Source organism: Amblyomma maculatum, chromosome 9 (genome assembly GCF_055883805.1).
Source record: "Amblyomma maculatum isolate TAMU_Amacu chromosome 9, ASM5588380v1, whole genome shotgun sequence".
Taxonomy (NCBI): domain Eukaryota; kingdom Metazoa; phylum Arthropoda; class Arachnida; order Ixodida; family Ixodidae; genus Amblyomma; species Amblyomma maculatum.
The window spans coordinates 19,644,133-19,656,543 of NC_139352.1; the positions used below are offsets into that span (position 1 = coordinate 19,644,133).

General features: G+C 44.9%; 1 protein-coding gene across 1 annotated transcript in view; it reads left to right on the forward strand.

Annotated features, from left to right (window-relative positions):
- Tgs1 (Trimethylguanosine synthase 1) overlaps positions 1-12,411 on the forward strand; it is a 29,699-nt gene that overhangs the window by 15,162 nt on the left and 2,126 nt on the right. Inside the window, exons 7-11 of the mRNA XM_084578344.1 lie at positions 3,460-3,587; positions 4,289-4,420; positions 4,838-4,969; positions 10,287-10,500; positions 11,854-11,932. Of these exons, the coding sequence (XP_084434470.1) occupies positions 3,460-3,587; positions 4,289-4,420; positions 4,838-4,969; positions 10,287-10,500; positions 11,854-11,932 (685 nt within the window). The remainder of the gene's footprint in view (positions 1-3,459; positions 3,588-4,288; positions 4,421-4,837; positions 4,970-10,286; positions 10,501-11,853; positions 11,933-12,411) is intronic.

Consider the following 12,411-nt stretch of genomic DNA (forward strand, 5'->3'; position numbering starts at 1 on the left):
AGGTGAAGTTTTAATGAATTCATGGCGGTGACGATCTGTCATCGAATTTTTGCTGTATCATGCGCTGCAGGTAGCAGCATGGACGAAAGAAAAGATAGGAGGCACCTTTCCAGTGCCTTAGTAATTGTGCAACCTACGAATAGGCTTGCGGGAGTCACGTGGCTCTTGAATCTTCCCTGTTTGAGTATTCTTAGTAATGGGCGCAAACAGAGTTGTAGTCGCAGGGTCAGAGGAGCAGTGTTGACACCTCCCTGTGACAGATCAGGAAAGCGGTTGACAGGAAAGGGTGATTCAGGGAATAAGGAAAACCCGTGTGGACACATTCTCAAGAGGCGATACCTATGTACTTCCTAAAGAAGCCTGGGTGAGAATTGGCAGCCATTGTGTCTTGGCACTCTTGGCAGTGGCATTGTAGTTGTTATGGTGGAGTGGTTGCACTTCTGGCTTCACAAAAAGTAGCCTCAGTGGTAGGCACTTCATCAGTTGCGCAGCGCTTCAAGCAAGTGGGTGGCCTTTTTTTTCCCCATTTGAACATTTGCTTGCTTGTCCTGTTATTTGTTCACTACAGGGACAAACTGAAGTTGATGTTTTTCTACCGATGAAAAACAATGATTGCTGTTAAATTCAGCAGGTCTTATTGATGGACACTGGTGGCATGACTCATGCTGCTTGCCTTTTTGGGCTTTTGTAAATGCATTTGATTTAAGACAGTTTATCGGCTCTTAATGCTCGGCTCTTAATGCCCAGTGGAACTGAGTAGTAGTTAACAGTTGTGACAAGTGTGTGAATAATATTAAAAAAAGGAAAGAAAGCAATAGTCCAAATTTCAAGCGATGGACGCACTTCATACAACTAATTGCTCATTGGACACACTTTTTACACCTAATTTCAACCGATAGACACACTTTGTACAACTAATTGCAACGGTAGACGCACTTCGTACACCTAATTTCAACCATTGAACGCACTTCGTACACCTAATTTCAAAAGTGTACGTAATTTGTCCACCTACTGTCAAGCAGGAGCCGCAGTTCGTAACCCTAAATTCAATAGTGGACTAACCTAACCTTACCTAACCTAACCTAACCTAAAGACTCGCCGTACATAATGCATGAAGGTGCATTTGTGGAAGGGCCACACTCACAGTCGATGGAGTACCTTGTGCTAATAAAAAAAGGTTTCACGTCATGGAGGATTTCCATCATATCACCCTGTACAGTATAAAGACTGGCTCAAGACTAAGCGCAGCTCCAAGAGCTGGACTACACATGAGCTGAGAGCTCTTTTCTTACAGCTTCTCCGAAGTCGGAGCCTGCTTGACTTTGGTTGACTTTGCAGTTGAAAACGAAGCTAGATTAGACAGTTGCAGCACGACAAGTTTTTAAATAATCATGCAGAAAGCTTCTAAAAGGGAGAGGAGCTTGGAGAGAGAGCTCAAATGCCGCGGCGTGCCCAATGCTATGCCCTCCTTCCACGGTCTCTTAGAACGCACTTGAACTTTCGAGAATCTGTGCTGAGCAATATCAAGAGTCCTCCTTCGGGAGGACTCTTGATATTTTTTATTTGCACTGTATTCTTCATCGGGTACACTGAAATTGTTGTTAAAGCACCACCACACAGTATGTTATAGTGGCATTAGTTATAATGTCCTGTTTTAGACGGCATGGTCAGGTTCTCTCCTGCTTTTCACTTGCGTATGTAAATCACCTACATTGCAAAAAGAAAAAAGTGCGGATGCAAGACAGTGTAAAAATAAAATTATTCCATTTGTGTGGTGACACGAAATCATAATTTCAAACAATGTGCAAGCAAGACAACTGAAGTTGCTCTGTCCTGGCGATGATCATAAAGAAAGCCTCTTGTCAAAGTGTGGAAGACGTACAATAGTTTGTTAAGCTTGATAATATCTCTCGTTGTCTCATGCAGCCACTGAAGAGATTATCTGCATCATACAGAATAGTTGCAGGGGGAATTTTACGTGTCATTAGCCTCGTGGTGCCACATACAGATTGTATTTTCCTAGTCTGTGGTCACACCTTAATGGCTGTGCTTGCTATGAATGTGTAAGACTCTTCGATTTGTCTGCACCAGCCACACTAATTCAAGTAGTTTTGCCGGTGTCGCGCGCGCCGTCTGCACTTCTCGTTTTGTCAAGGTGCAGGGCTAGTTCTGCACGAGTTCTCGCCCATCCTGCACTCACTTCAGAGGAGGTGCAGAAAAAAGTGCAGCATGGCGTACGTGCCGCTCGGCCAAGAGCAGATGACGCTGCACATCGTTCTGCCGAGCTTTGTAAAGTCCGTCTCCTTCAGAACCCAGATGGTTCGCTGCTGACGGATCCGCGAATGGTTGCGTATACAGGGTGGTTGGGCTGCATACTGGTGATTAGCATTTTGTTGATGGAGGAGCGGTATTATATGTAGTTGTGGCCACATATAGTGGTATACCTGGTCGCGGTATGGCACCTTCGCGCTCGTTGTCCTATGTGGTTTTTTCTTTTTATTGTGTTGTGTGGCACTGGTCTTGACCTAAGAAGACGGGTAGCTGCGAACAGAAATTAGTTGCGATCGATCGAGTTTCTGTCTTGCCAAGTGTGTGTGCCACACGATAGCGTGCGCAGTGACTCTGCGACATCAAACTTGTTGCCCATGGAGTACATAGATGTCTGAGAGTCAATGTATACACCGCACAACGAGATACATGCGTCTTTTCAGCAGCTAGCACTTTTGGACAGAAGTCCATGGAATTCCTTGGATTCGTACCGCTGAACCAATCAAGTGCGTCTCGTTAGGCAGTTTTATTTAAACTAATACTCTTGGCAATTGCTTACAACATTAATTCTTTCGTACCCAGTGGCATGAATAGCATTTTCGCAGACCGGCCGATACAATGATCGTGCAGTTGCGCGTACGTTGGTCAATTGGTCTCAGTCAACGTCACTATTAGTCGTCGCCACTTTCCGATTGAGTGCAGTAGGCCTACGGCAGCTGACTTTGAAATTGGACGTGATCATGTTACAGCATGCGATACATGAAATGTATGCTGCGCACACGCATCTGCTAGGTTGCAGAGTCCTACATTAGCATACTCGTTTTGGCAGCTGCCGCCGCACGCCAGTGTCGGAACTGGTACTGCACGCTCACGTGACCGCCTGGCACCACTGCAGCACTTCTCAGAACTAGTGCAGCCAGTGCAAGCCAAGTCGAACATACCTTATGAGCTGATCTATGCACTGCTCGAATGTGCAGCTACATTTAAAATGCCTGAACATCATGATGTATGTACTCCTAACCTGCTCCTTTTGCCTTCTCCAAGGTGCAGGTTTTATAGCTCTCAAGGTTGCTGTGAGCTACAGTTTGTCAGTCCCACCCCTTACATATATCATTATCACCATTACCTCCGTGACCATTTTATGTTGGCAGGTGTGGATTAAAGCAGCATCCGTGTGGGTCTTTCTTTCAGGGGTGTCAAGCTGCAGCCAGGCGCAGCCAAGTCCCACGTACTGAACAAGAAAAAACGCAAGAAGCTTCGCAAACAGGGGCACAGTTTTCAGAACACGACAGACCAACCACCACAAGAAGTAGACACAGGTCTGTGCGCCGCTCACGGCTATGTTGCCGCCATGAGTGGCCCGCTGAACTGCATGGTAGTGAGCCTGTTGTCTTTTCTCTTCCTCTCATTTTGCAAGGATCTTTATATATACTATTTTGCTGCTCTCACATCATGTTTTGAGGAAACTAGAGGCAGCTCTGCCAGATTGAAACTACCTAAGGTGATGAGGAGTATGCATTTGGCAGTAAATGTTGACAGGATGCATGCCTTTGGGGACAAATTTATAGCGGCGTCACCTTGCTGCCCAGTAACCTGGTAGTCATACCAGCACGAATAAAACAACGACAGGAAGAAAACACACACGACAGGACGAATGCTGCAGCATTCATTCGTCCTGTCGTGTGTGTTTTCTTCCTGTCATTGTTTTATTCGTGTTGCGAATGGGTTTTAATATGGATCATTACCAACTGGCCCAAACATTGGTGTTATTGTTAGTCATACCAGAGAACCGATTGTGCGATTGACTTGCATGAGTTCACCGAGATAAACTATTGCACAAAACTCATCAAGTTTGGGCACTGAGGTGACTCTAAAAGAAGAGAATTGGCAGAAAACATGAGTTTATAGCTACTAAAGTTGAGTAGCCTGCTTACAGCAGTGAATGGCGCACATTGGTGATTGTATAGAGGTTGTAATTCGTGTCACTTTAGTGGGCCTTGACATCATGTGGCTACTGCAGGACTTTTAGCGGCAGACCCCTGCGACGCAGCAGTGCCGTGCCTTATTCAAGAGAAGCCACACCTGTCCAAGTACTGGGCACAGCGATATCGGCTCTTCTCCAAGTTCGACAAGGGCATTCAGCTGGACGAAGGTGAGCTTGCGTCGCACTGCAGCATCGAACAGGGAAATAGTTACTGCTAATATCTAATGGTAAGAGAGCTGTTTACAAAAAAAGTCAGTGAGCGTGGCTTAAGCTATGATTCTCTGGCGTACTACTCTTCTCTGGGGTAAAGGAAGGGGGCGAAGGTAGAAATATTTGGGTGCCGGCGATGTAGACAGAAAAGAGCTGCAGATTTTATATGCAAACATGTCGCCCGCCTTTTATCATATGTGCTTTGTTTCTAGCATGTTTTTTTAACAACACATGCACCACCGCGCTTTTGGTGCGTGGATGTTTCTTCACTGTCCTTGTCCCCTTTGCACTGCAGTTTTTATTTAGAGCAAGCCAACTAGCCCAACAAGTTTTGCTTAACACGCTGTGAACATTGTTTGGTGCTGCCCTCTGCAGAGTCGTGGTTCTCCGTTACACCTGAAGCCATTGCCAAGCACATTGCGAAGCGCTGTAAGGCTGATGTCGTCATTGACGCCTTCTGTGGTGCTGGTGGGAGCAGCATCCAGTTTGCTCTGTTCAGCCACCATGGTGAGTAGCTGTCAGCCGAATATAATTCTAAGGGTCTTCAAGAGTCTTGGGGGATTGGGAGGAATAGGAAAAACCTGTACTCAAGGGCACTGCTAGAACCCAGTATAAAGGATTGCTTGCTCTACTGAGGCCCATCGTTTATCATCTTGGTGTTGTGTGTTTTATTTCTACGTCTTTAACGACTATGCATGTGCGAATGAAGCTCTCGTGCTGCATCTGCGGCGTGGCGCAGTGTACCGTCAGCGGCACGGCTTCAGAAAAATTTGCTTGATTGACTTTTATTTTCCATAAATTGGTCTTGAATAATGTTGAAAAGTTTGTTGAAGCAGATGGCTGACATCTGAGATATACGACTGGATGTTATGTTCGCTTCGGAAGTCAGCGATCACGTTGCAAATGCCGCGTCCTTTGTATTAGTTACTCATTTTAAGAGATAGCTCATACAGCTCGTTTGGTTGAAAAGCTACCAGTGCAGTACTAGTAGTAGTTTGCACTGCGTGTCAGAAATAATTGGGGCTGCGTAAAAAAATCATATCATTGTAATTTGTGGTTCTAGTGTTTAATGATTGATTGTTGTGTAACCGGTGATGACGAGTTAATGAAATCAGTGTACTGATTGATTATTGATAATTAAGGAAAATAAAAAAAATTTAAAAAGGGGGTTCAAACGTGTCAGACTGCTTAGTATCGAAAGCCAGTGTGTGCTAATGCTAAGTATCGGTGTATAAAATAAATAAATAAATGAAGAAAAGTAAAAGTTCAACAAATAAAAATATGAAATATAAAAAGTGCAGAACATAATTTGTGTGTGTGTGAAACGCCATTGCAGATACCCTTTACAGCGGAGCTTAATTGTTCCCCCAATTTTTGTTACATGCTCAAAATACCGAATGCTGTATGTGCTATGATCAGGGCACTCAATGGTGCACTCAGTCAATGATCAGCACTGTCAGATATGAAGGGCACGCTTTGTTTTCATGCGGCATCCTTGTCTGAGTAATCATGTTCTCTTAGGAATGAAAGTTAATTGCGTATGAGAAAAATTTTTTTATGGCAGTGATATCCACTGAAAATCCTTGGAAGGAAAGAGACACGCATTCTCCATCCATTGAAATATCACCCGCTGAATTGTTCATGAGGCAGCGGAACTTTCGAGATGTGGAAAGCTAAGCTAGGCTGAGAAGCTAGCTCTGAAGAAGCTAGTTTCATGCATATCGGTTTTCATTCCATGTTTGCACTTTTGTGGGGATATGGGCTTTACAGGCATACAAATGCAGTGCTCAGTGCCGGTGGTGCCAAACCCATACACGTGATGCACATGCGTAAATAACTAGAGCACGTGCTAAACAATGTTAAGGAACTTTATAACAAGTTTTAGTACTTTATGTTTCTCTGTATCCGTCCGCTCCCTGAGGTTTGGAGATAGATGCTAACAAGGTTAGCATTTGCTGAAAAAAGTTTGGGAAGTCAGTAGCACATTTAGGACAGCGGAAAAAGTCAATGCAAGATCAATTTTTTTATTCATAGCAGGCATCGTCATCCCATGTTATTCTATTGGAATGGAAGATGTCCTTGCAAAGTTGGAACTTACGCTCAATTCAAAACGAAGCTGCAGTTGCTTTCATGCAAATTATTACGAAGAAAGCTCATGCACCAGTTGGGCAACAGCTGATGTTGCGACCTCTTCTCTCAGAATTCACGCTGTATAATGCAGTGCTTCGGTGATATCAATGGGTCAGTTCTGAGCCCATGAGAAATGCTTTCATCGTGCCGAGCAACAGTTCATATTTAATTTAGTGGGTGGCTTCCACTTTTTGAATGTACCGTTGGCTCGTTCGCCTCCACATCCCATCTTTCACAACAGACAAGGAGACGAGCATTTTGAAGGAAAACCTACTGAATCAAACCTTTTTACCTTTTCGTGCAAAGCCATTCACAGAGAGCGCACACGCCCGGCGCCGCTCCTCTCCTACTCCCTGCTCAGATTGAACGGCACGTATATGTGCGTGCTACCTCCATGTTTCTCCCCATTAGCCTCGACGGCTCACCGCCAGGGGAAGCACGGTGTTGGCATCGCGGGCTGGAACTTGAGCTTGGGTTCCCTGTACGCTTAGCTGTTTTGTTTTGACACACGTTCATTTAAAGCATATGTTTTCCTTCAACTGCCCCCCCTGAAATAAATTCCTTGAGGTGCTTGGTGCAAGCACTCAATAAATAAATAAACCAACAAGTAAATAAATAAATTAAATATCAGAGTCCAAAGCAAGCCAAGCAGTCCATCGCGGAGGGAAGGATAAGGGGAATTACTGAGAAAAAATGAGTGTATTGTCTGCGCGTGGAATGTGTTCTTTGTTTGCTTGGCTGTTGGGATGTCGAGCTGTAGCCCACCATCGCAAGGTGCAGGACATTGTTGAGGCGAAGCAAGTGTTTGTCTGAATTTGTGGAGGATTTATGCTTGTTCTTTGTTGAGTGACAAATATGCGGCTGACAGAGGTGATGCTGATTTTCTTGGCAGTATTGCAGTGCTCGACTGTTGCCTCTTTGTGGGAGATTGAAAACAGAAAAATTCGGGCTAAAGTCGCGCTCACTTACATTCATTGCCGCCATCAGCCTGACTACATCCACTGCAGGGCAAAGGCTTCTACCATACTCCTCCAGTTAACCTGGTTCTCTGTCAGATGCATCCGCTTGATCCCCATAAATTTCCTAATCTCCACCGGCCGCCTTCCTGCTGCCCTCTGTTATGCTTGTCTTCTTTTCGAATCCAGTCTGTCACTCAAAGTGACCAGCAGTTATCCTCTCTTTGCACAACATGCTTTGCCCATTTCTTCTTGATTTCGACTGGAATGTCATTAACTCGTGTTTATTCTGACCCACGCTGCATGCTTCCTGCCCATTAATGTCACGCCTATCATTTTCCATTTCGTAGCCCTCTGTGTCATCCCTAGTTTAAGCTGAATCCTTTTCGTTAGCCTCCAAATTTCTGTCCTTTAGGTTACCATTCATGGTCTGAGAGTACTTGCCAAAGGTGCTCCGCCCCAACGTTGTTCTTCTAGTTATCTCAATTTTGTGACCTAGATCTATGGTCACTACCTGTACTAAGTAGACATATTACCTCACTACCTACCATAAACTGCTGTTCCTTGCCGAGGCTGTCGAACATTTTTTTCTTCTGCTTATTGATTTTCAGGCTCACATGCTGAGTTACCTGTTTAGGCAATCATTCATTCTTAACAATTTGTTCAGAGTTACTTAGCAAGGCAGTGTCATCAATGTGTCGCAGTTTACTGAGGTACTCTTCATTAACTCTTATTCCTAACTATTTCTAATTCATGTTTCTGAATACTTCCTCTAAGCAAGCGATGAATTGCACTGGAGAGGTTGTGTCTCCTGGCCCAACAGCCTTCCTCATAAGAATTTTATAACTTCCATTACTGAAAACTATGGTTGCTGCGCAGTCACTGTAGATATCTTCCAGAACTTTTGCGTATAGCTCATCTACACCGTTTTTGCGGTGCTTGCTCGACTGCTGAATGTTCGACTCAGTCCAATGATTTCTCGTAATCAGTGAATGCCATGTATTGGGGTTGGTTCTATTGTGAGCATTTTTCTGTCACCTAGCTGATAGTTTGGATTTAATCTGTTGTCTAGTAGTCATTCACATTTCTAAGCTACACACTTTAATACCCTCTTTACATGGGCAGAGTTAACCATGGTTAGCGTAACTGCGGTTACGCGAAACCGTGGTTAGGCCGTTTACACGCAGACCAAACCACAGTTACACCCCTAACCGTGGTTATCGCAAGCCGAGTTTGGCGACCTCGGTTTGCGTCGTTAACCGAGGCTATGGCGGCGTCTGTTGACGGAGGCTGCTCGTCGGCACTCGAGTGCACGAAGCGTACGAGTGTGTCTGCTTCAGCAGTGTACTTGTTTGCCCGTATTGAATAGCCGGTGTCTACTGTGCCGCCCGGCGTCTTCGGTTACGTCCTACAGCCAAGCGTCTGCGTACCGAAGCCCCGTCTGCAGTATCGTTTGTGCGGCTTGGTGCTGAGCGCGGAACGTCAAAAAATGCGTGGTCGAGCTCGAGCAAATAAAGTTGTTTCTCTCTCTCTTAGCTTTATATTGAAAGTGCACAAGTTCGCAACGCTTGCAGTGCGGGATGCTGCGAGCAGGCTGAGGTACGTTACACTTACCGCGGCGGGGAAGCGAGAGAGCGCGGCGAACTACGGCGGGGTGCGTAACCCCGATAGGCCTAAATTATTTCTCTTCGAAGCCGCGGCGATCGGCGCTTTGGAACTGATCAACGCTGTTGAAATGGTGTACTCATTAAACATCCTTATTGTGAATCCTATACTGCAGCCGTAAAATAACGATATGATAAACTTTGACGATACATTAATCGCAGAGCTAGTATAAGCAGAACGGTGAGCCGCAATGTAGCGGCGGCAGTTGTCTTGAACAGAAACTTGATAGTATCGCGGTTATCGGTCTTGCCAGCAATTTGCCGCTGGTCAGTGATCAGGAGTGATTCAATTCTGATATTCGGCTCAGTATTCCAGATGCCAATAAATCCAGCACGCGTTGTTTCTGACGTCGGCGCTAGCGAACCGCCGTGTCGTTCGCGTACGGTCTGCGGGAGGAGGGGCCAATGCGGCGGCGTTTACGATGGTCGATGAGGTGCTGCCATCGTGCGGGGCTTCACCGCGTTGTTGACGCCTTGCCGGACGGCACTCCGGAAAGTACATTATAAATAAAATATTTGTAAATGCTGCTTCGTTCCGCAGATCACCGCGTCGCTTCGGTTGTACGTTATGGGCAATGGCGGCCGTAACCGAGAACGGCGGCGAGTTGTGTAAGCACAGCTAACCGCGATTGGCGGTTAACCGTGGTTAAGTTCGGTAGCCTTGGTTAAGCGTAACTGTGGTTAAGCCGGCCGTGTAAAGAGGGTATAAGTGACCACATTGTGGACTGCACTTGGGCACTGCTGGGCAGAGAACACCACTTCAAATCAAATTAATCAGGTCAAATTAATGTAGTCGACTGTATGGGCTTCAGTTTTGCAAGACGTGTCTTTGAGATTTGGAGATCAAATTTGGAAAAAAAAAAAATAAATAAATAAATAAAATAAAATGCTGTCAGTAAAGTTAGCCGAAATAAACCTTATTTATGTCAATTTCAAGTTCTTTTATTCACGGGACCACTTTCAATCAGGCTACTTACCATCTTCTATAGTTCAACTATTTCTGAAAGTTGTGATCATGTTGTGTGCAGTCATAGTAGTAGACCGTTCTGAAAGTTGTGATCATGCTGTGTGCAGTCATAGCAGTGGACCTCGACCCCAAGAAGATTGAGCTGGCCCGCAACAATGCATCTGTCTACGGAGTGCTAAACAAAATCGAGTTTGTGGTTGGCAACTTCCTGGAGGTTGCAGAGAGGCTGCGTGGCGACGTCGTCTTCCTGAGTCCGCCGTGGGGAGGGCCATCATACCAGGAGAAGGATTTGTTCGACCTCAAGGATTTGAAGCCAGACATATATCCTTTTTTGCAGAGGCTGCAGTATGCCTGTTTTTCTGCGTGAACAAAATGACAGGAGGCTGGAAAAACTGGGGCTTCCTGCATTTATGGTCTTGCTTGTGGACACTACCGTCTTTTTTCGGTAGTGCTTCCAAATCTAGAGGCTGGAGGGATGGCCTTCCAGCTCACTTGTAGCCTACAGGGGGGTGAGTTACCAATGGAGCTGCAAGGATAGTTTTTAAAGCTGGCCTCCAGGAACCGGATGCAGTTGGCACATTCAGTGCTAGTAATGCCTGCGTGACAGTGTATAATCGTGCTGCACATTTTCATTTTGATTTATTTACGCATTCATTCAAATATATATTTGCACACTTTTATTGTCCTTTATACGGATTGTAGCTTTCTGCAATTCTATGAAAAATTCTAGATTTTAGCATTTTTTTTTTTTCCCCAGAATTTAGTGTCAATATTTTCATTCTCATGTATTGATGCTGTTCAAGACATCGGTGAAAGTAAGAGAACAGGGGGAGTGTGACTAATTTCATCATCTGACATATCTTCGAATAAATACCAATATTTGCAGCGCGAGAACACAACCCGTACTCATTCACTGCAAAGGTTGATCTGCGATAGCTCGTGCCGACTGCCTGTAGCAGCCAAAGTAGTCACTGAAAAAGTGTGGCAGCACTCAGAGTGAACAAGAATACACATTAAGCTTGTCCTGGCAACTGAAAAATGCGTGCTTCCCACCAAAGCGGAGGACAAAGACCTCAACTGAGTAAATGGGCTCGACTGTATCATTATTCGGAGAGTAGCTTCTAGTTGGTTTGAACAGGACAGTTAAAGCACCATGACACCTCTGCATTGTTTGAAAGCTGAAGTCATAAAGGTGGCTAAAAAAGTTCCTTCTCCTTGCTTACATTACAGGTTGTAGTAATCTTCTAAGAGCATTTTAGCTAAATTTATTAACATATATTTGTTACAGCTTTCTTTAGTGTTCTTTGTAGTGCTGTACTTTCACTGTACTACCTTATCATGTTCATACCGCTTGATTAAAGCAACGCTTTATATGTTGGGAGTTTGCGTAATTTTAACTTCCAGCTGTGGTGGCCACATTTCAGCAGGTAAGAGGCATGAAAATGCATGCGTACAGAGCATTCCGAATTGTTCAAAACGACCAAAATTTGATGAAATAATCATGGGGCTCTCCTCCACTGCATGCATATGGGATCAGATGCAAACTTTGGCACGTAAAAATTTGTTAATTCAACCATTTTCAGCCCTATAGCATGTGTTCATTGTAGAAACACATGCCCCAAGGCTACTCGCGCAGCTTTTTTTGCGTACAGCTGTCCTTGACTCCCGTTGCACCTTCCAGACATTTGCTTTGTGCAGACAGATCACCAACAACATTGTCCTGCTTGTCCCGAGGAACACGGATGGCGAACAGGCAGGTGCCACCTTCCAGCTCACGGTCATTTCTGTTGTCATGCTGGCTGGCGGTTACTGCCACATTTTGGATGTCTTGCTCTTTGTAGGAAGGACGCTAGTTTTGTTCGTGTTATCCACATGGGTACACACAGAGGTGTCATGCCCATTACGACTTAATGCAGTCTTTATTTAGCTGTGTGCTTACTGGGGCTGCTGTGCTGTCAGCAAGAGACAGGGACAGGTTTGTGTGCCGCGCTTGGACCTGAACGGCCTTTTTTCATCCAAAAAATAGGCTTCAGTATGGTTTTTTCTGTTAAGAGTTCTGGCATGCAAAAAAATAAATTTCAGTACAGAATTTCTCCGAAATTTCTATAGCTTCTCTTCCCCTAAAAACCTGTTGTCTCCCCCTCTTTTATATCCATACTTGTAAATACCTTATTGATAAAGCAGGAAAACGAATGTAAAGCTATCGCCCAAGAGTGCATGTTGACTTTTGGA